The following is a 20,892-nucleotide window of genomic DNA, read 5'->3' on the forward strand; positions in this document are numbered from 1 at the left end:
ACGCATCCTAAGGCTCCTCAGCACCTGAGCTGTAAAATGTGAAATGAACCATGAAAATATGGAGATGCTATTTTTTCTTTTCTTTTTTTTTGAGATGGAGTCTCCCTCTGTTGCCCAGGCTGGACTGCAGTGGCACGATCTCCACTCACTGCCACCTCCACCTTCCATGTTCAAGTGATTCTCATGCCTCAGCCTCCTGAGTAGCTGAAATTACAGGCGCCCGCCCCCACAACTGGCTAACCTTTGTACTTTTAGTAGAGACGGGGGTTCACCATGTTGCCAGGCTGGTCTTGAACTCCTAATCTCAGGAGATCCACCCACTTGGGCCTCCCAAAGTGCTGGAATTACAGGCATAAGCCCCTGTGCCTGGCCTGGGAGTGCTTGTTAAATTAGGAAATATGCACTGAATTATCTGAGCAAGGACAAGTCCAAGTTCAACTGCTCCAAGTGCTAGAGGGTTTCACCAACATCACACACCCACACACCCTTTGGGGAGGGGGAGTGCTGGGACCTTCTTTAGTGACCCTCTGTCCCCAATCCCCCAGCAAACACTGCGTGGCGCAGATGAGGTAGAGCCAGGGCTTTAAAATCTCAGGTGCTGCTTTATTTACCAAAGGTGCTGGCTCAGGGCTGGCTCTGCCAAGCCAGCGGATGGCTGTGGGGGTCCCAGCTCAGTCTTCCAAGGGCGAGGCTGTACAGTCTTGCCATGGGGGTTTGGGGACAGGGTTCCCTCCCGGGGCCCTGGTGGGGTTCCCGCCCAGCGGCAGCCAGGGTGGACAGTGGGTACCAGCACTGCCATCTCAGGAAGGCACTTTCAGCTTCGGGGTCCCCAAGAAGAACTGCAGGACACGGTCGGCCAGGAGCGCCAGGCAGAAGTCCAGGAGCAGGACCTGGGCGATGACCAGCTTGAACTGTGAGGGCACGGAGGGATGATGAGCTGGAGACCTGCAGCCCGGCCTAGGGTCACCGCCACAGGACGGACCCATCAAGCTGAGCCCCAGGGTCACATCCACAGGGCCACTGACCTCCACAGGGATGTCCACGAGGCCAAACTGGCTGTTGAAGTCAGGCGAGGAGCCGAGGAGCAGGCCAACGATGGCCAGGAGTGACACTGCCAGACTCCACACCAGGGGCTTGTTCTCAGGCAGGCTCTCCATGAAGGGAGGGCCCTGTGGGGATGAGGGACAGATGGCTTCATGGGTGGGGCTGGATGGGCAGACAGGGAGTGTTCAGGCGGGGCCCAGGCGTCACCTTGTAGTTGATGGCGAAGGTGGCCATCTGCATGGCCATGGCCATGATGTAAACGGTGCTGTTGACCAGGCTTGGCTCAAACTCCTTGTACAAGTCCACGAACTGCTCCTGCCTGCAGGGACACATGGGGGTCAGGCCCTCATCTTCTGCTCTGGCTCACACACTCTCTGTGACTTCCTGCTGCCCTGGTACAGAGCCAGGGCCCTGCCTGTCCGGTATCCCTCCCTGGTCACCCTGGATAAGCCCCAGGCTCTCCTGCTGATGTCTGTGGAGTCACCGTCCTGCTACTCTCAGCTGTAGGGACATCACCTCCTCCGGGCAGCACTTACTTCTCAGGGCTCCGGGCCTGGGCCTCACGGTACAGGTAGACGAGGCTCAGGAAGTGCACAAAGAACTGGAGCATGACGGTGAGGATAGTGTACAGGTTGAAGATGTTGGGCAGGGGTCGTTCTCGGGAAAGGGTCTTGAGAGGCTGCAGCAGCAAGGCAGGTTGAGGGGAGGTCAGGACCTGGCTCACTCGGGCCACACTGACCACTCAGCAGGCAGTAACATCCCCTGCCTCCTGGGAGGCCTTGTGCAGAGCCGCCACCAAATCCTGGAGGAGTCCTGGGTCGGCAGCAGTCTCCCAGCCCTGTCTGCCTCTGACCCCTGAGCCCAGGGCTGCTTTCCTGGCCCAGTGGCAGCCACAGGGGCCTGAGAATCATGAAGCAGATCCTGCCCTCCCTGGAGCCCACGGGACAGGCACAACGCTGCCCAGCCAACCTCCCACTCCCTCCAGCTACCGGGGCCTCCCTGCCTCAAGCCCATGCCTGGTTGAGACCTTTCTGTCTAGTTCCGGGCCAGTGGCCCTCTGGTTCTTTATACCTCAGTCTGAGTGTCAGTGTCACACAGCTGTCCCCAGCTGTCCAACAGCCTGTCCTGTGTAGCCTGTGATCCACTTAGTTGCTTTTTAGCCTCTTGATAATTGTTCCTTGCTTGTGGGGCTCTGTACGGCCCACCCCTGGGATCCCTGTCTGTGAACAGGTGTGGGACCCCAAGCTGTGCTACCTGGAAGGGTCTGGAAGCCTCAGTCCTCACCTGCCCTGCCGGCAATTCCTGGGCCATCGCAGCTACAGCCCCTACCTCTGGGGCCCTGGGTCCTGTCTGTAACTTGGGGATGACAGTTCCCGTGCCTCTGACAGCCTGGTCCTGGCTAGCCCATGCATCCCTGACCTCCCAGCACCACTGGGGCCCACCTTGGAACGGGAGATGAAGAGGAAGCAGCCGGCTAACAGCAGCCCCTGTAGGGTGGCCTGGAAATCACTGAACTTGACCCCCTCCAGGTAGAGGACGCTCTGGCTGTAGGCCAGGATGAGGGCGTTGAGTGCCAGGATCTTGAACATCTGCAGTGTGGTCACCAGCGTGCAGCGACCCTGTTTGATCACGTGGCAGACTGCAGGGTTTCGGGGAGGCAGCTGTGGGTGTGGGTGTGCTTACCAGCACCAGCGGGGGAATGGAGGAAGGGGAGCAGGGCTCGGGGGACTCACTGCACTGGATGGACGAGAGCTTGGAGGTGAAGGGTGCTGCGATGCTGGCGTCCCCCAGCTTCACAATGGGTGTGTTCTCATCCTCGAGGTCTCGAAGCACCTGGCTCAGGCGGTCCTGCAGGGTGGGCAGCAGGGTGTCAGCCCTGGCCAGGATGGGGTACAGAGCCTCCCCTCTTGGGACTTACCCTCTGGGAGGCCAGCTGCTCCTCGGAGGGAGGGAGCCCTGACCGCTGCTTGGCTGTCCTGGAGGTGGCTCTGATGCCACTGTTGCTCAGGGTTGGGCTGTCCCGGGGCCGCCGTCGCCGCTCCACGACCCGCTCAGGGGCGTTGGCCAGGAGTGCCACACCTGCCAGGCAGGAGGGTGTTAGGTCCGGAGGAGCGGGCTCCATGGAAGGGCAGATTCGTTGGCCTCAGAGCCCCTGCTCCTGAAGCTCCACAGCTGGCTCCTGTCAGGACAGTTCCCAAACTTCCCCATTTCACTTGACCCCCTAAGGAGACCTCAGAGAGCACCCATGTTGCTTTCTACAAATTACTTTAAGAAAACAAACCACCACTAACAACTCCCACAACAAATGCAATGAAAAAACACACACTAAATGGGTCAAAACTAAACTGATTTTGGCCAGGTGAGGTGGCTCACGCCTGTAATCCCAGCACTTCAGGAAGCAGAGGCAGCCGGATCACCTGAGGTCAGGAGTTCAAGACCAGCCTGGCTGATATGGTGAAACCCCGTCTCTACTAATAATACAAAAATTAGCTGGGGTTGGTGGCATGTGCCTTTAATTCCAGCTACTCAGGAGGCTGAGGCAAGAGAATCGCTTGAACCTGGGCGGCAGAGGATGCAGTGAGCTGAGATCACACCACTGCACTCTAGCCTGTGCAACAGAGTAAGAAAGACCCAGTCTCAAAAACTAAACTGATTTCAAAAGAAATTGCCAAGGAGCATGATTCTAGGAGGCAAACAAAGCTCAAAAATTGTTCTATAGATAAAAACAGATAAATACTGGAAAAGCAAAAAAACAATGTGAGGTTGATCTTTAAAGTTCAATTAAACACCTGTGTTCTTGAAAGAAAAAAAAAACAAAAAACAGCCAGGTGAGGTGGCTCACGCCTGTAATCCCAGCAATTTGAGAGGCCAAGGAGGGCAGATCACCTGAGAGGTCAGGAGTTCGAGACCAGCCTGGCCAACATGGTGAAACCCCATCTCTACTAAAAATACAAAACTTAGCCAAGTGTGGTGGTGGGCACCTGTAATACCAGATACTTGGGAGGCTGAGGCAGGAGAATTGCTTGAACCCGGAAGATGGAGGATGCAGTGAGCTGAGATCACACTATTGTATTCTAGCCTGGGTGACAGAGCAAGGCTCCGTTAAAAAAAAAAAAAAGGGGGCCAGGTACGGTGGCTCAAGCCTGTAATCCCAGCACTTTGGGAGGCCGAGGTGGGTGGATCACGAGGTCAAGAGATCGACACCATCCTGGTCAACGTGGTGAAACCCCGTCTATACTAAAAATATAAAAAATTAGCTGGGCATGGTGGCACGTGTCTGTAATCCCAGATACTCAGGAGGCTGAGGCAGGAGAATTGCCTGAAACCAGGAGGCGGAGGTTACGGTGAGCCGAGATTGAGCTATTGCACTCCAGTCTGGGTAACAAGAGCGAAACTCTGTCTCCAAAAAAAAAAAAAAAGACAGTGTCTTGCTCTGTCACTAAGGTTAGAGTGGATCACACCACTGTCTTGACCATCTAGACTCAAGTGATTCTCCTGCCCCAGCCTCCCAAAGTGCTGCGATTCCAGGCAGGAGCCACAGTGCTCAGTCATAAGTGCTTTCAACAGAGATCCGAGGCTATGAACCGTCTGCACAGCTTCAGCTCTAGGTTTCCTGAGTCACTCTCCTAGCTTGTTGCCTCTCTCCGGGCCTCTGGCCTCCACCCTGCTCTGTTCCTAGCATTCCTTCTTGCCCTGAAAGCCCCTGACCTTGCGGCCCCCTCCCATCCCCTGCACTGCTTCCTCACAGAAATTAGTGCCCCCATGGCTGTCCCCGAGCACCAAAGGCTGTCTTTCTAGCTCAGTGATGTGTCCCCAACACCTGGTCCACAAAGGAAGGAACCACTCTAGCCCACAGCACTCACCCACATCAGCATGCTTCAGGGCGCCCACGTCATTGGTGCCATCCCCACACATGAGGGTCACATAGCCCAGCTCCTTCAGGCTGGTGATGACGAACTCCTGTGTGGGCAAAGATGGGCTGAGCAGGGGCTGTGTGCCCACCTCTGTGCCCTCAACCCCCATGGCTATACACGTACCTTCTGCTTGGGGGCCACACGGGCAAACACCTGCACATGGGGGATGAGGCAGAGTAGCTGCTGGGGGTCGGTGGCCTGCAGGTGGGCTAGACCATCACCTGTGAGGCACAGAGCGTGCTCCAGGGCCAGCGCCTTCGGGGAGCCCCGGGCCAGGGGCAGCACAATGCTACCGTCAATGGAGCGCCACTCACACGGCTGGCCTGTGGGTAGCACCCAGGGTTAGGGCTGGGAGCTTGGCTGTCCAGGCTCAGTAGCATGCTCCCTCCACTGGGACCCCAGCACCGACCAGTCTCTCCCCTCTGGAGCCCCCACCTCCCTACTGGCCTCGGTGACCCCCAGCCCTGCTCTGGGCACTCCACAGAGAATGTTCCACACATGGGCATGGTGGAACCAAGAACCCAGGCCCTGAGCTACTTGCCTGAGATCACGGGATAGAGCCAGATTAGAACTCAGGCAGCCTGACCCCAGCTAAGTCATGCCCCCACTTCATGCAAAGCCCCTTAACCTGAAACATACAAAAGGGGACTGCGGCGTTTTCCTTGGGAAGCTCCCACCCAGGACCTTACCTTGTTTCTCCCTATGCCTGGGGCCCATCTGAAATACTGTTTTCTTGGGACTAGGTACCCTCCTACCCCCCAACTCTGACAGGGCCCCCCAAGTTCTCAACTTCCTCTTGCTCCACTTCCCCTTTCTTGCCAGCTGGCCCTGGCTTGGATGCTGGGCACTCAAGATGGCTGAGGGTGGTCCACCAGCCCTCCCTGCACTGGCCTGCTCACCCTGGACCATCTCAAGCTGAAGGGCAGCCCACCTCCACCTGGCTTGTGCTGCAGCTGCAGTTAGACCAGCTTCACTTGTCAATCAACAGCCCTGCTCCTCCCCTTCAGACCACCTGCCGGTAATCCCCAGACTGTGGAATAGCATGGTAGCTGGGGCTGGGACCAGGGAGACCTGGGATCAACAGCACAGAGGGAGGGCAGGGACCTAGTCCTCTGAGAAGTGGCCCAGAGGTTCTGAAAGCTGCCCTGATCAGGACCTGTGAATGTTTGCTGCCAGAAGCCCTGTGGCAACCCCACTCCACGTGGCTCTCCTTAGGGCACTCTGTGGCCATTACGCAGGCCCTGAACTGTGCGCATCCATGGGGGCTTCACCTCCAGCCCTGGGGCAGTCAACTGGTAGACCCTACTCCTCTATTCGGGACAGGCTAGGTCTGTATGTCTGCCTCTCCATCAGTCAGAATCCGGGGCATTGTTCGAAGAGGTCACCAGGGAGAGGTTGGAGCCATGAGCTCTGGAGTGAGGCTGTCTGAGTTCCAATCCTTCCATGGTGACATCCAGTGACCTGGGCAAGTGGGTTCACTCCTGAGACCCTGTCCCTTCTCTACAAAGCAGGGGCCCCGAGAGCTGACCCAGCCAGCTTCATCCTCTGTGGTGTGGGGAAGGCAAGCCGCTCAGTGTGCAGGACAGGGTGGAGGGACCAACACAGTAACACACACAGAGCTCTCAGCCCAGGGTCTGGCCAGGCTGAGCACTGGGCAAATGGTGCCATCAACTGCGGCTGAGAACACCAGCGGTCCCTGTGCTTGGGAAGGGAACGCTTGGTTACACGGGCACCTTGCCGGGCCAAGGAGGGTGGGAGGATGAGGATGGGGAGCAAGTGTGGTCGGAGCAGCATCTGCCCGTGAGTGCACCGGAAACCGGAGATGGCAGTCACACTGTCGCCTCGTTATGGTAAATAAATAATCACCTACACGCCACAGATCCCAGGACCTGGGACCCAGTGACCACCAGCATGCTGTCTGAGGTACCTCCAGGGCTAACCGGAGTGCCAGGCATTTGAAGACACTGTGCCGCCAAGGCCTGGCACACATGTAGGCTGTGGTGATGGAACTGTTATTGGACTCAGGGTCCCCCTTCCACACTGCAGGCGGGGCTAGGGCCTCACCTCTCTCGGAGGGAGGCTGCAGGATCAGCGTGTGGGCCTTTTCAATGAAGTGCAGCTCCTGGGCTACGTGGCAGGCAGTGAGTGGGTTGTCTCCTGTGATCATAACCACCTTGGGAAGAGAAGGATGGAGGGTCAGCAGGGCAGCCTGGGGCCAAGCTCTAGGCCACAGACAAGGCTGCCAAGTCTCCTCCTAAAGCAGGCCACAGTGGAAGATCCCTGGCCTCTAACAGAGACCCTGAATAGGCTTCCAAGGGCCACAGTCCACCCCCAACTCAGGTTGTTTTACACAAATGACACGTGTATGTGTCCTTCTGAGGGCATCCTTAGCTTGAATTTGCCATACAAATTAACAACCAGCCCTGGGGGTGAACCCTGTTGGCTTGGTGGCTGCCTATGGGGGTAATATTTCAGTGATGAGGAGGATGGGACCATGATCACTGGGCCTGGTGGGGGCTAATCACATCACTTGTCTCCCCAGAGTCATCATCCTCTGAGATGACTCACATACCCTAAAAACATACCCTAAGTCCCAAAATGGAAAACATGAACCATCAGAGACAACACAGAAACCACCAAGCCAGGCAGGCACTGCCCCACACCCCTGGACTCCCCAGCCTCGGCTTCCTTCTCTCCAGGATGGCAGTGGACTGAGGAGGTGGAGAGAAGCGGCCCCACCTTCCCATGATGCGAGGGGCAAGGGGAAGGTCTGTGGGGGAGAGAGGAGCCAGCACAGGCAAGTCCCCGAGCGTCCTTGGGCCAGGGGCAATGTTAGCACCCGAGCTATGATCTTGCTCAGCCAAAATGTGCAGCCTGTGACACCTGGGTGCCCACCCCCACCACAAAGCTGGAATTGACCTCTCCTGTCACCTCCTCGCCTCTATTTCCCATGCAGAGGGTGGAGCCAAGCCCCGTCCCATACCCGGTGGGACGCATTCTGGATCTCCCGGATGACGGCCTTGGAGTCAGCCTTGAGCGGACAGGAGACCACGATGAAGCCAACGAACTTGAGACTGCACTCCAGGGCCTCCCGCTTGACCTCCCGGGCCTGTGGACAGACACGGACACCCTCACCATTTGTCCCTCTCTCTACTCCCACTCTGCATTTCCTGAGCTCTGACCATGCGCTAGGAGCCAGGGGACAATGGAAGGCCCTGTTCCCATAGTGGGGACATGCAAGGGTTGGGAGAAATGCCAGGGGGGTACCAAGCACACTCAAGGGGTGGGATCTGGCAGTGACTGGGGGCTCTGGGTCCCCCAAATGTGGCTCTATGTCCTGGTTGTGGACATGGACACACCTCAGAGCCCCTTGTGGCTCAGCTGCCTAGTCAATCAAGTAGGGACTCTCCCAATAATGTTGGAGTTTAGCCATGAACCCTTACTCACTAGGGCTCCACCACATACCAGAGACTGGCCACATATCCCTGGCCTTAGGGAGCTCACACAGCACCAGGGGAGACGCAGATCAAGAAAGTTACAGAAATCAGAGAGCTGAGTGCCGTGAGAGAGGAGGTGAGGATGGAATCTAGAAGGGGGTGGAAAGGCCTCAGAGATGGCCACTCTGAAGGCAGTGAGAACCTGTGCCACTGGCGAGGGGCTCCAGATGCAGGAACGGGGCACAGTGAGTAGGCTGTGAGCTGTGGTCTGGGCTCTGCACACAGCACTGCAACCTGACACTAAATTCCAGAAGGATCTGCAGCTGCAGGGTGCCAGCAGACTGAACAAGAGCCCAGGAAGAAGCCAGCAAAGTGGCAGATATGCTGGCAGTGGAGGTGGAGGGTGGGATTTGTGGATGATGGATGGGTGAGAGGGCTGAGGATGCCACCAAGCCCTGCCTGAGACCATGGCAGAAGAGTAGTGCTAGAGTCACACCAGGACTGCGGGGGTGAGGCCTGCCTGTGCTCTGTGTGAGCCAGGACTGAGCGGGTCCCCACAGCAGGAGACTCAGGACTGAGCACCACTGGGGTCTCCAAAGGTAGAAGCTGGAGGTGCGGCAAGGAGGACAAAATCGCGACCACTTGACCTGGCACTGTAGGGGACAGGAGGTGACTAAGGGAGGAGCTGGCGGGCCAGGCACATAGTAAGGGCGGGCGGGGGAGACCTGGGTCCATACCTGTTGGTGGGTGAGGTGTCCCAACTCCTTGTACCCCAGCGCAAGGACTCGGGCTCCTTCCCGGGAGATCTCGGTGTGGATGTGGTGGTAGTCGGGTGGGCACTGGGAGAACTGCAGGGAACGCAGGGGGACGTCATGGGCCGCCCAGAGCCCCTGCCCCTTGCCCCAGGCTGGGGCCAGCTCACCATGGAGTGCAGAGTTTCGGGGGCCCCCTTCACAGCCGCGATGTAGCAGAGGTCGGTGGAGCCCAGCTTCTCATACGAGGCAAGCACGGACATTCGCTTCAGGGCACTGGCAAAATGAAAGCGCTGGTGAATTTTCAGCCCCTGAGTTTTAATACTTCGGGGGAATACTTTCTCATCTGGAAACAAATAAGTACGAGTCCTGAGGGGCTTCGCTCCAAAGAGGCAGCCAAGCCCCCGCCTCTCCCCCCGGCCTCCCCCACCTCCCTCCTGCCTCCCCCAGGGCCTGATCAGGGGCTCTCGGATAGAACAGGGGCGCATCCAGAGCTGGAAGACCTGGACTCAGAAGATCCCGGCACTGTGGCTTCAGCCAGGGCAAGGTGGATTCCAACCCTGGGGGACCCCAAGGATGTTGCCTGTCTTGGGTCTAAGGTGAGCCTGTGACCGCCCACCTCAGAGAGCATCAATCAGTTGCAGGCCTGCCTGTCCCCAAGTTCCTCTGAGGGGTGCAGCCCACCTGCCTAGGACTGTGAGAGCCAGTGGCTCCCCCTTGCTGTGCCTGAGGCCAGAGCCCCTCACCTTTGGTCAGCGTCCAGTCCACAGCCGTCAGCATGGCCTTCTCTAGGGGGTCACCCACGAGGGTGCCATCATCCAGCTGCATGAGTGAATGGCATGAGGCCAGGGCCCGGTGTGTTTCTACAGGGATGCTGGACACAGGGGTCACCTCCTTCCCGTCTCTGTAAGGATGGGGAACAGATGGTTACAGGGTGCAGGCAGACGGGGTGAAGCTGCGCCTCCACTAGTGGAAGGATCCCTATCAGAATTCATTCTGCGCCAGTCACTGGGGGCCTTGGGTGCCAGGTGACCCACACCTGCCTCACAGTTGCCCCCAGAAGCCAGGCATTGTGTGTGGGGTCATGTGGCTCAAGGCTGATGCGGGATGCTCCAGGCCTGAGCTGAGCCGCCGTGCTGCCACCATGGCTCACACCCATGACTTTGAGGGGAACTCCTGAGGCAAGGCCTCTCACGGGCCCTCACTGTCCGTGAGTGAGGGCTCGGGCTCGATGGGCTACCTGCCCTTCGACCTCCCAGAAACCCCAGCTGGGTGACCCTTAGCCCAGGGCCCCTGACGCTCACCTCAGCCCAGCCACACCACGAACCACCAGGCTGTCACTGGTCAAAGTCCCCGTCTTGTCAAAGCAGCACACCTCAACCTTGCCAGCAAAGGGGATCCGGAAGGGCTCTGTGCAGTACATGTCTAGGGGTGGGAGTGGGGTCAGGGGTCCTGCCTGGCCCCACCCTGCTCGGCACCCCACCCCATTCAACACACTCACAGAGCTTGGCCAGGGCGATGAGGGAGGTGTTGACAGCCAGGGACAGCTCGATGGGGAGCTCAGGGGGCACCACTGAGGTAAGGATCAGGGTGCACTCCAAAAACAGCTTGTAGCGGTTCCGGCTGGGGTCTTTGGTGCCTGCGAAAAAGGGCCTGCCAGCCTGGGGCCTCTTGGGGCGGGTGCAGGGGACTTTGGGGGCCATGGCGCTTACCTTCAATCCACACATAGGCGGCTGCAGCAATGGCAAACACCAGGAGGAAGAGGATGAAGATGAAGGTCTCCAGGTTGTTTGCAGTCACCCTCTTGACCCCGAAGAGGATGGTGCGCAACAGCTTGCCCTGGAAGGATGGAGGGATAGCCTTTTTGCTGTCTGGGCTCCCTCCAGCAGCTCAGGCCTGAGAGCGTCAGCCTGGCCTCAGGGTGGCCTGTGTACCGTGGCCCATGTCCAGGGCTGTGCTGCCAGAGTTAGCTCATGGGGCAGATGTTCTGGGGTCTGAAAGGGCTAATGCCTTGGCTGTCCAATTGCCCCGGGGCCTGCCCTCCCCAGACCTGGCCCTGTACCTGGGATGTATTGAATCCGGTTCGTAGGACATAGGCCACGCACCCGTTGTCAACCGCTGGGGAGAGAAGCAGAGCCACCGTCATGCCTGTCTCCTCATCCTAACTCTCTCATGATCAAGCAGACGGGGGAGGGTGTGGGAGCCTGGACACCCCCAGACACCCATGAGGCACCTACGCTTCAGGCCCGTGGTGGCTTTCTGCGGGGGGATGTGCTGCACCACCTTGGTACCCCCGAAGATGATGTGGAGCCGGGAGTCGGTCTGGAGATCCAGTACCCGGTCTGGGCTGAGGTCTTCGATGGGCTCCTGGGGAGGCAGATCGTGAACCTGGACGGCCAGGACCACCTTGCCTGCTTCTCTGTCCGAGTTCCTGGACACCTGGACCTTGACGCTAGAATGAGCCAGCCTGACTGTGTGGGCTCCCCACCTGACCAGCACATCCCACCCAGCTCCCGGGTCCCCACCCTTACCCCGTCCTGTCTTCTTCCCACTGCACTCACAGTGCCCACTCCCTGGGGCCTGCACCTGGCCTCGTCCAGGACTCACCCCCTCCAGGCTGCTCCCAGCCCACCTTGGTCTGACATCGCAGGGCACCAATGTATGCTGGATGCCCTTGCCCCTCTCACCTCCTTCCTTGCCCCCAGCACCCTGCTCCCCGGTCCACAGCACTCAATGGTGCCTCCTCTGCCTGTGCCTGGGGGGTATCCCGGACACCCCCTGGTCCTCCACTTCCTGGCCTGTTTCCTCCCGAGCAGCTAAGGACACCCAGCCTCTGCCAAGCACCTTCATCTGTGGCACAGACTCCCCCGTGAGCATGGCCTCATCCACAATGCAGCGGCCTCGCAGCAGAAGCACGTCACACGGCACTAGGTTCTCCTGCGGGGAGCGGCCTGCAGGGCAGAGGCAGGAGGGTTGGCCAGAGGCCCTGAGGCTGGGGCTCCCCCTGGGACTGAGCAGAACCCGGTCTCACCGATGGAGACGATGTCCCCCGGTACGATCTCATCGCTGGCAACGGGCCTCCACTTGCGGCTTCGGTAGACCTGGGCAGGGCACAGGAATGTCAGCACAGATGCCAGCTCTGCCGCGCTCCCCACCCGGGTCTCCCCAGTGTCCGCACCTGGATCATGTGAGGTTTGTTGCCCATCTTCCGTATCTCTGACATGTTCCGCATCTGCTGCTGCACCAGCGAGGCCTCGAATGCCACCAGCATGGACAGCGTGAAGACGCTGTAGTACCAGTACTCGTCCAGGCACCAGAGCCCCACACAGAACACCTGTGGGATGCCAGCCTGTCTGTCTTTGCCCTACCTCCCCTGTTCCCAGGAGCTCCTTCTACCCACGGACTCTGACCCATGAGGACAGGGAGCAGCTTTCAGGTTTAGAAGTGGGGGGCAGACTTACTCCGGCTAGGAAAGCCCCGGGGAGGAAATGGGGAGACGAGCCAGAGCTGCTGCCTTACCTGAAACACAAAGAAGGGGGCTGTGGCTCTCTCCTTGAAAAGCTCCGAGAAGTCAGGCACCACCATCTCAGCCCTGAAAAAGACAAGGCCCCTCCTGTTCCCAGGGCAAGGCCTCTGGGGTGTGGAGCCTCCACCCTGACCCCTTCAACCTGAGCATGACAGGCCTCCCTCAAGAAACCAAGAGCCACATGTGGGTGTTGGGAGCCGTGGCAAGTTTCCAGATGGGAGGATCCATTTGACTGTGGCTCTCCCTCATCCTGGCTGCGCCTGGGGTAGACACGCTGCCCGCCCACAGTCCTCGGATCTGCAGAAGCCAGATGAAGCTCCTGAGTCTGCAATATGCTCTTCCCAGCAGCCTGGGGCTAGTATGAGACCGTCATCTCGTCAGGTGACACAGCAAGTAGAGAAGGAACCTCCGATTGAAGGATGGGGGCCTTGAAGCTGCACAGACCGTAGAGGACACTGAGCTCCAGCCCCACCAGAGCTGAGATTTTCTAAAAGATTCCTGAATTAAAGCCCCAGAATGGGTCGAGTATAGTGGCTCACAGCTGTAATCCCAGCAGTTTGGGAGGCTGAGGCAGGAGGAGCGCTTGAGCCCAGCAGTTGGAGACCAGCCTGGGCAACAAAGCAAGATTTTCTCTTTACCAAAAATTTGGGTGTGGTGGTGCATGAGCCTGTGGTCCCAGCTACTTGGGAGGCTGAGGTGGGACAAATGCTTGAGCCCAGGAGTTCAAGGCTACAGTTAGCCATGATAACACCACCGCACTCATGCCTGGGTAACAGAGTGAGACCCTGTCTCCAAAAAAACAAACAAAAAAAGCTCTAGAATGCAAAGAGTCAGGCCTCCAGGTGCGTTCTGCAGCACTGCGTGCCATGGCCCAATCTGATCAGGGCGCCAGTCACATCAGCTAGGGCCATCCTCACTCTGCCCTTTAACTGGATGGACGTCTTCTGCACAGGATGTGAGAAGAGGAAACCAAAGAGCAACCCTACTGCTAGAAAACAATAATCCTGGCCGGGCGCAGTGGCTCACGCCTGTAATCTCACCACTTTGGGAGGCTGAGGTGGGCAGATCATTTGAGGGCAGGAGTTTGAGACCAGCCTGGCCAACACAGTGAAACCCTGTCTCTACTAAAAATACAAAAACTAGCCAGGTGTGGTGGCATGTGCCTGTAGTCCCAGCTACTCGGGAGGCTGAGGCAGGACAATCACTCCAACCCAGGAGGTGGAGACTGCAGTGAGCCAAGATCGTACCATCACACTCCAGCCTAGGTGATAGAGCAAGACTCTGTCTCAAAACAAAAACACAAGAAAAAACAACAATAAGCCCTTCCCTTGAATCTTGCTGGGCACCACTGCATGAGTTAAAAACAGCATGAAAGGGAACACAGCTGCCACTGGCCATTAATGTGACTGGAGTAGAAGTTGCTAAACGTTTCTTATAAATCCTTGTATTAGATTGATAGTTGCGGTCGACATATTTGTAATCTCTGAATAGTGACTAAGTCAGGAAAGTGCTCCCTGGGTGTTCTCTGGGTTTCTGGGTTGAGCACCATTGTCACAAGGCCATGACGGGGTTTGGAGCCCATTTCTCCTGCTCCCAGCTATGTGTCACATTCATAGTTTCGGTGAAGATGAAAGGACAGGGTGTGCACTGCACATTGGCCATTCTACTCGGTACAAAAAAATGCAGACACGGTCACTGTCTTCATCGCCATTCTTAAAGTGCTGAGATATGTGGAAGTGAAACAGCGAGAACTGAAATGTTTAGCGCAAGTGCAGTGACTCATGCCTGGAATCCCAGCACTTTGGGAGGCTGATGGAGGATAGCTTGAGGCCAGGAGTTAGAGACCAGCCTGGGCAACATGGCGAGACCCCATCTCTACACAAATAAACAACTAAAAGAATTTAAAACGAAGCTGCTGCTGTGGATGGGACAAGGGCCAGGTTCCTGTGAAGAGCTTTATACTCAGCGTCTCACACCCCATGGCTGGGCCTTCAAGCTGCAGGCCCTCTGGGGTTCCTGTCAGCAGGCAAGTTCAGGGGAGACTGGACTAGAGCACACTGCTCCAACAGTGTCACAGTTATCTGGCACGTTTGACTAAAAGGGAAGATTTGGCTGGGCGCGGTGGCTCACGCCTGCAATTTCACACTTTGGGAGGCCAAGGTTGTCGGATCACCTGAAATCAGGAGTTCAAGGCCAGTCTGACCAACACGGAGAAACCCCATCTCTACTAAAAATATAAAAACTAGCTGGGCGTGGTGGTGGGTGCCTGTACTCTCAGCAACTCAGGAGGCTAAGGCAGGAGAATCACTTGAACCCAGGAGGCAGAGGTTGCAGTGAGCAGGGATCATGCCACTGCACTCCAGCCTGGGCAACAGAGTGAGACTCAGTCTCAAAAATAGAAAATAAAATAAAATGAATAAAAGGGCAGATTCCTCTGTCCTGCTTCCTAGGTACCCTGAATCAGGAGGGAAGCAGGACAGAAAGGCACAGGTGTTATAGGCAAATCAAGGGCTCACTTGTTGCTTCCAAATTTCTTCTCAGCTGCTCGGATCTCTGAGTCTTCTTGGAAGCCTCTGTTACTCTGATAGTAAGAGAAGGAGTTTCCCACAGGAAAGGCCACGGGGAGAAACTGCTTCTTCTCCAGGGCATCGTAGGAATACTTGATCTTCTGGAATTCGAAAGACAGCACCTCGAGCCCATCTTCACCCTGTGGCAGAAGGTGTGTTTGTGGCAGAGGCCCCAACCTTGGGGTGTCAGGGCCTGGGAATCCCATTCAAGCCCCTCCTTCAGGAGCCCAGCAGGCAGTCCCTACCTTGTCGCGGTGCAGGGCCACGAGTTCCGTGGAGCCATTGTTGGGGGTCGGCACCACCTTCACGAAGGTCGCTTTGCTGGGGTCATACTCCTGACAGAGACAAAGCATTGTGGCTGAGCTCTTCTCAACCCACAGGTCCAAGACCCCCTGGGAGGTTTTGGGTGCAGCAGCTCTACGGGTACGTTCTGAAACACGCCACTGGAGTCTGGTGCTGCCTCGGTCACTCCCTCATCTGTCATCAGGACAAGGGAGACCACTCTGCAGTGCCTCTGGTGCCGTATCTTAAAACTGGGAGCACAAGACCGGGCACAGTGACTCATGCCTATAATCCCAGCACTTTGGGAGGCCAAGGAGGGAGGATCACTTGAGGTCACGAGTTTGAGACCAGCCTGGCCAACGTGGCTAAACCCTGTCTCTACTAAAAATACTAAAATTAGCCGGGTGTGGTGGCACACACCTGTAATCCTCAGGAGGCTGAGGCAGGAGAATCCATTGAACCTGGGAGGCGGAGGTTTCAGTGAACCGAGATCGTACCACTGCACTCCAGCCTGGGTGATAGAGTGAGACCCCATCTCAATTAAAACAACAAACAAAAACAAAAAAGCTGGGAAGCTGGGTGCTCAGACAGCTTCCAATGCCCAGGGCTCTGCTCTGCTGATGGTGACGTGAACTCAGGAGGAATGCTGCCAGGCACCCATCGAGTACGCCCTCAATTCGCGTGAGCCAAGCCCCCATCACAAGCCCCCGGTCTCCTGCTCAGCACCCCCTCCTCCACCAACCCTGCTCACTCCACTCCATGAGTGCACACGCATATGAGGCTCAACCGTGCCTCAGCAAAGGGCCTTGGCATGTGCTGTTTTCTCTGCCCGGAATACGCATTCACACAACCAGTTCCCTTGCTACCTCAGGCCTTTGCTGAAACATCACCTTCTCAGGAGTCCCTCCCTGGCTGCCCCATCTAAAGTTCCCTGGCAATGTCCCATCCTGTCCTGATGTTAGATGTCATCTCTCTTTACCATCAATTGCTGACTCTGAGTTCTCCTGCCCAGTAATACCACAAAGGCAGCGGAATTTGCTGTTTTGTTCACTGCTGTTTCCCCAGCACCTAAGACACAGAAATGCTGAATGGCGATTGTTTAATGCGCCCTGGACCCCGTGAGCCACAGCCTTCCCTCTGTGGCTCTGCTAGAAAGAGCTGCACAGAAAAGGAGGAGCACAACAGTGACCTGCAGAAACAAAGCACCACCCCACAGGTAGTTCATGGGCCTCCAAAGCAGGCAGCAAATAACAACAATCAAGTAACTACAAATTCTGGTGACGTCATGGAAGAAAGGTACAAGAGGCTATACACCGTGCTGACCCCAGGGCAGGCGCTTTGCAGATATCATCCCAGCTTCTCACAATGGCATCCAAAGTAGGTGTTACAGTTCTCACTTTACAGAAAAGGGAAACTGCAACCAAGAGAGCAGAAGCTGCCCTTTCTGAGATCTGAATCAAACCCAGATCTGCCTCTCCTGTCTGACAGCTGTTTGGCTCCTCCCACTTCTCCATCCCTGGAGGGGAAGTTAACAGCTAAGCTGTTTAGGTACAGGTCAAAAGGCCACTGAAGTTTGAGTGGTGTCACAGTCCCTCAACATCTCCTTTATTTTGTCCCTCGTTGGGGTCTTTCATTGTACTAACTCAAAGCTACCAAGTTGAGTTTCTCCCCTGGGATAAGACTCTTTGAAGGAAAGAACAAGCTCAGTCTCTCAGGAGAGGAGAATGAGGATTCAACCCTCATTCAGAGCCAGACAGGGTGGGGGGGCTTCTGTTTTTCTGTACCCCTTGATGCTGTTGTTTTCATCTTCTTGAGGCAAACACACTCCTGGGATCAGAGGGGAAGCTTCCTGATCTACATCAGTGTCCATGGTTCCAAACCTACTGGTATCACCTGAGGCAGGCCCAGAGAGAAGTGACACAGTCACTGCTTCCGGGCCAGGACAGCTCGCAGTCACCAACTTCTCTGGCGACACTTGCTCATTCAGAACTCTAAACTTTGGGTCAGGAATGTGACCTTGCTTGCTGTTCTATCCTGAGTAGAACATCATCACCATCATCTTGCAGACAGACATCATGTAAGTGACCCGCTTATAAACACCTCCTGCCTCTCTTAAACATTGTAATTAACTGCATTTCATGCGCCTTTCAGTCACAGTATGGAAGACCACTGAGCACCGCACAGCAAGACTTGGTTCAGTCTAAGAACCACGTAAAGTTTCACAGATGGGGGAATCTACCCCAGTGGTCTCGCCTTACACTTTGAAAACCAAGGTAGGATAGAGATGAGAAGGAAGGTAGGGCGGTTTCCAGAGGAACAAGAGTAGTCGCTAAGATGGTAACTAGCATGAACAAGTCCTACCTGACCTGGGCGACGTATGCTGGGCCCTGCGCTAGGCTTTTTAGAGGTTTTACACTACTGAATCTAAATGACCATACTAAGGAGGACTTCAGAGAAAGGAAATAACCCGCACCAGGGTTGCACAGCAAGTCAGCAGCGGGGTCGTAATTAAGCCTGCGCCAAAGTGTAGAGAACGCCCCTGGGAACCCAGGCCCAGCAGATGAGTGATCCAGATTGGGATGGAGACTGACAAGAAAGCCGCAGCTGGGACCCACGGCGAGGCCCGAACGTGCTGGGGGGTCGGGCTCGCGCGTGCACACTTACCGGGGTGCAGGTGAGCGCGCAATGCGCGTGCACGGACCAATGCCCGGAGAGGACAGTGAGCGCGTGCGCGAGGCAGACGGTGGCAAGCACAAGCAGCGCGGCCTCGGGGATCTGCACCCAACTGCTGCCCCAGCCCCAGCAGCCAGTGGCTGCGGCGCCCAGCCAGGCCGGGTAGAGCAGCCCGGCGAATGGCAGCACTGTGAGGCGCCGCAGCAGCGCCAACCGCCGGTACGGCCATACAGCAGCGACCAGCTCGTCACCGCTCGCTATGAGCGCCGGCCCGGCGGCAAGGAGCGCGCGCGGCTGGGGCCCGGGATTGGGCTGCCCGCCAGGCCGGGCCCCGCAGGGCCGGGCCCCGCAAGGCACCGCGTTGCCAACCGCCGCCGCTGCCGCCATCTTTCCCAGCGCCGCGCTCACTTCCGGGCAGAGGCACGCCTCACTTCTGAAGCTTTACTTCCGGTAAGCCCAGGGCGCCGCCATGGCAACCTGGACTAGGAAGAGCCAGGGCAACAGAGCAGGCTGGGCCTGACAGGGACGACCGCGGGTGCCGCCATGACAGACTGTGGCCGGAAAAAGAGGCAGGGCGCCGCCATGACAAAGAGGGACTGAAAGACCTAACAGTGCCTGCCTCCACTGCCACGCCGGACTGAGACCGGAAAAGACGAGGCCAGGGCGGGCTGGGCGCCACCATGAGAACCTGAATCGAAAGAAACGAGCCCTCCTCCTTGGATACACTGGTCTCACCTGCCACGAGAGGCGGAGCCTGGACTCTGCAGAGGCGGGGTCAGGGGAGCGCCGGAGTTCAGGAGGCGGGGCCTGCTGCGAGGGCGGAGCTTGTGAGGGTCGGGGTCGGGGACCGGCCCGCAACACGGTCACAAGGGACAAGAGCCTTAATGTAATAGATAAGAATTACAAAAACTTACCACTTCAATATAAAAAATGAAAAATTGCTGTTTACTTGAAATTATATAGTTCTATATTATTAACTGTACTGTTGCATAAATGCTGTTTGAACAAAACCACAATAGGATTACTTAAGAGTAACAATTAGTAGGACTAAACAATTAGTATGTGTGAGAAACAGTAACAATATTTTATAATATTTCTATTTGTCCTCTGATAAAGTGAATTTAGTCCAACTTAAAAAAAATATTTATTGTGGCCGGGCGCGGTGGCTCATGCCTGTAATCCCAGCACTTTAGGAGGCCGAGGCAAAACTCCATCTCAAAAAAATATATATTTATTGGATATTTAAATTTAGTAGATTATATTGTTGCATATTCTTTTAATTTTTTTTTTTTTTTTGAGACGTAGTTTCACTCTTGTTACCCAGACTGGAGTGCAATGGAACGAGGCTCACCGCAACCTCCGCCTCCTGGGTTCAAGCAATTCTCCTGTCTCAGCCTCCCGAGTAGCTGGGACTACAGGCACGCACCACCATGCCCAGCTAATTTTTGTATTTTTAGTAGAGACGGGGTTTCACCTTGTTGACCAGGATAGTCTCGATCTCTTGACCTGTGATCCACCCGCCTCGGCCTCCCAAAGTGCTGGGATTACAGGCTTGAGCCACCGCGCCCGGCCTCTTTTAATTTTTTTGAGATGGAGTATCATTCTGTCACCCAGGCCGGAGTGTAGTGGCGCAATCTCGGCTCACTGCAACCTCCGCCTCCTGGGTTCAACTGATGCTCCCATTTCAGCCTCCGGAGTAACTGGGATTACAGGCCCCCGCCACCACACCCAGCTAATTTTTTGTATGTTTAGTAGAGATGGGGTTACACCATGTTGGCCAGTCTGGTCTCAACTCCTGACCTCGTGATCCGCCTGCCTCCGCCTCCCAAAGTGCTGGGATTATAGATGTGAGCTGCAGCGTCCCGCCCATATTCTTTTGTTTTGAAGGAGCCTCACTCTGCCCCAGGCTGGAGTGCAGTGACATGATCTCGGCTCACTTGCAAACTGTTCCTCCCAAGCTCAAGCGATTGTCCTGCCTCACTCTCCCAAGTAGCTGGGATTGCAGGCATGAGCCACCATGCTGGCTAATTTTTGTATTTTTAGGAGAGATGGGGTTTCACCATGTTGGCCAGTCTGGTCTGAACTCCTGGCCTCAAGAGATCCGCCTTCCTTGGCTTCCCAAGGGGATTACAGGCGTGAGCTGCTGTGCCCAGCCACTGCATATATATTTTTAATTATTTATTTATTTATTTTTTTGAGATGAAGTCTTGCTCTGTCTCCCAGGCTGAAGTGCAATGGCATGATCTCAGCTCACTGCAACTTCTGCCTCCTGGATTAAAGCAATTCTTCTGCCTCAGCTTCCTGAGTAGCTAGGATTACAGGCATGCACCACCATGACTGGCTAATTTTTGTATTTTCAGTAGAGACGGAGTTTCACCAAGTTGGCCATGTTGGTCTCGAACTCCTAACCTTGTGATCTGCCTGCCTTGGCCTCCCAAAGTGCTAGGATTACAGGTGTGAGCCACCAGGCCCAGTTGCCTATTCTTAAGATACGTGAATATTCTTGGTAAAAGGAGAAAGAAAATGTAATAGGACTTAATAATCAGATCACAATATTTACTAAGATAATCTTCAGTAAAAATAGGAATGACATGTTTCCTTCTGTCCCATTAAATAGTGCGGTATACTTACTTTTTCAGTTTTTTCTCCAATATTCTTTCCCATCCAAGGTCCAAGAATCTGCTCATGGAGTCTGGG

The 20,892-nt window shown here is 56.1% G+C and overlaps 1 protein-coding gene across 4 annotated transcripts; it reads right to left on the reverse strand.

Annotated features, from left to right (window-relative positions):
* Positions 1 to 582: 582 nt before the first annotated feature.
* On the reverse strand, positions 583 to 18,990 carry ATP13A1 (ATPase 13A1). 4 transcript variants are annotated; one of them, XR_013531300.1, is made up of 26 exons: positions 18,187 to 18,595; positions 15,486 to 15,575; positions 15,190 to 15,380; positions 12,667 to 12,739; positions 12,326 to 12,481; positions 12,179 to 12,248; positions 11,992 to 12,098; positions 11,385 to 11,514; positions 11,210 to 11,265; positions 10,860 to 10,986; positions 10,649 to 10,786; positions 10,452 to 10,572; positions 9,894 to 10,051; positions 9,318 to 9,493; positions 9,133 to 9,243; positions 7,942 to 8,067; positions 7,023 to 7,131; positions 5,082 to 5,281; positions 4,908 to 5,004; positions 2,963 to 3,123; positions 2,778 to 2,892; positions 2,487 to 2,705; positions 1,581 to 1,723; positions 1,252 to 1,363; positions 1,026 to 1,169; positions 583 to 911 (listed from the first exon to the last, which is right to left on the reverse strand). XR_013531300.1 is itself a non-coding variant. In XM_078361907.1 (26 exons), exons 4-26 carry the CDS (start codon positions 12,730 to 12,732, stop codon positions 801 to 803), a joined length of 2,931 nt encoding a protein of 976 aa, XP_078218033.1. In that variant the 5' UTR covers positions 12,733 to 12,739; positions 15,190 to 15,380; positions 15,486 to 15,575; positions 18,931 to 18,990; the 3' UTR covers positions 583 to 800. The 4 variants fall into 4 exon arrangements, 3 of the variants coding, with proteins under 3 accessions (XP_078218033.1, XP_002807985.4, XP_078218034.1); XM_078361907.1 differs by lacking the exon at positions 18,187 to 18,595 and adding an exon at positions 18,931 to 18,990 and having other exon boundaries at positions 2,487 to 2,683; XM_002807939.6 differs by having other exon boundaries at positions 2,487 to 2,683.
* Positions 18,991 to 20,892: the final 1,902 nt, after the last annotated feature.

This window comes from Callithrix jacchus, chromosome 22 (genome assembly GCF_049354715.1).
Source record: "Callithrix jacchus isolate 240 chromosome 22, calJac240_pri, whole genome shotgun sequence".
Lineage (NCBI taxonomy): Eukaryota > Metazoa > Chordata > Mammalia > Primates > Cebidae > Callithrix > Callithrix jacchus.

Excerpts from the sequence above, each read along its gene's own strand:
- ATP13A1 (XM_002807939.6), bottom strand. The coding sequence starts at position 18,582 with ATGGCGGCAGCGGCGGCGGTTGGCAACGCGGTGCCTTGCGGGGCCCGG. Across the intron at positions 12,482-12,666 it reads CCCCCTTCTTTGTGTTTCAG|GTGTTCTGTGTGGGGCTCTG; the intron begins GTAAGGCAGCAG and ends GGCATCCCACAG. Across the intron at positions 912-1,025 it reads TCGTGGACATCCCTGTGGAG|TTCAAGCTGGTCATCGCCCA; the intron begins GTCAGTGGCCCT and ends GTGCCCTCACAG.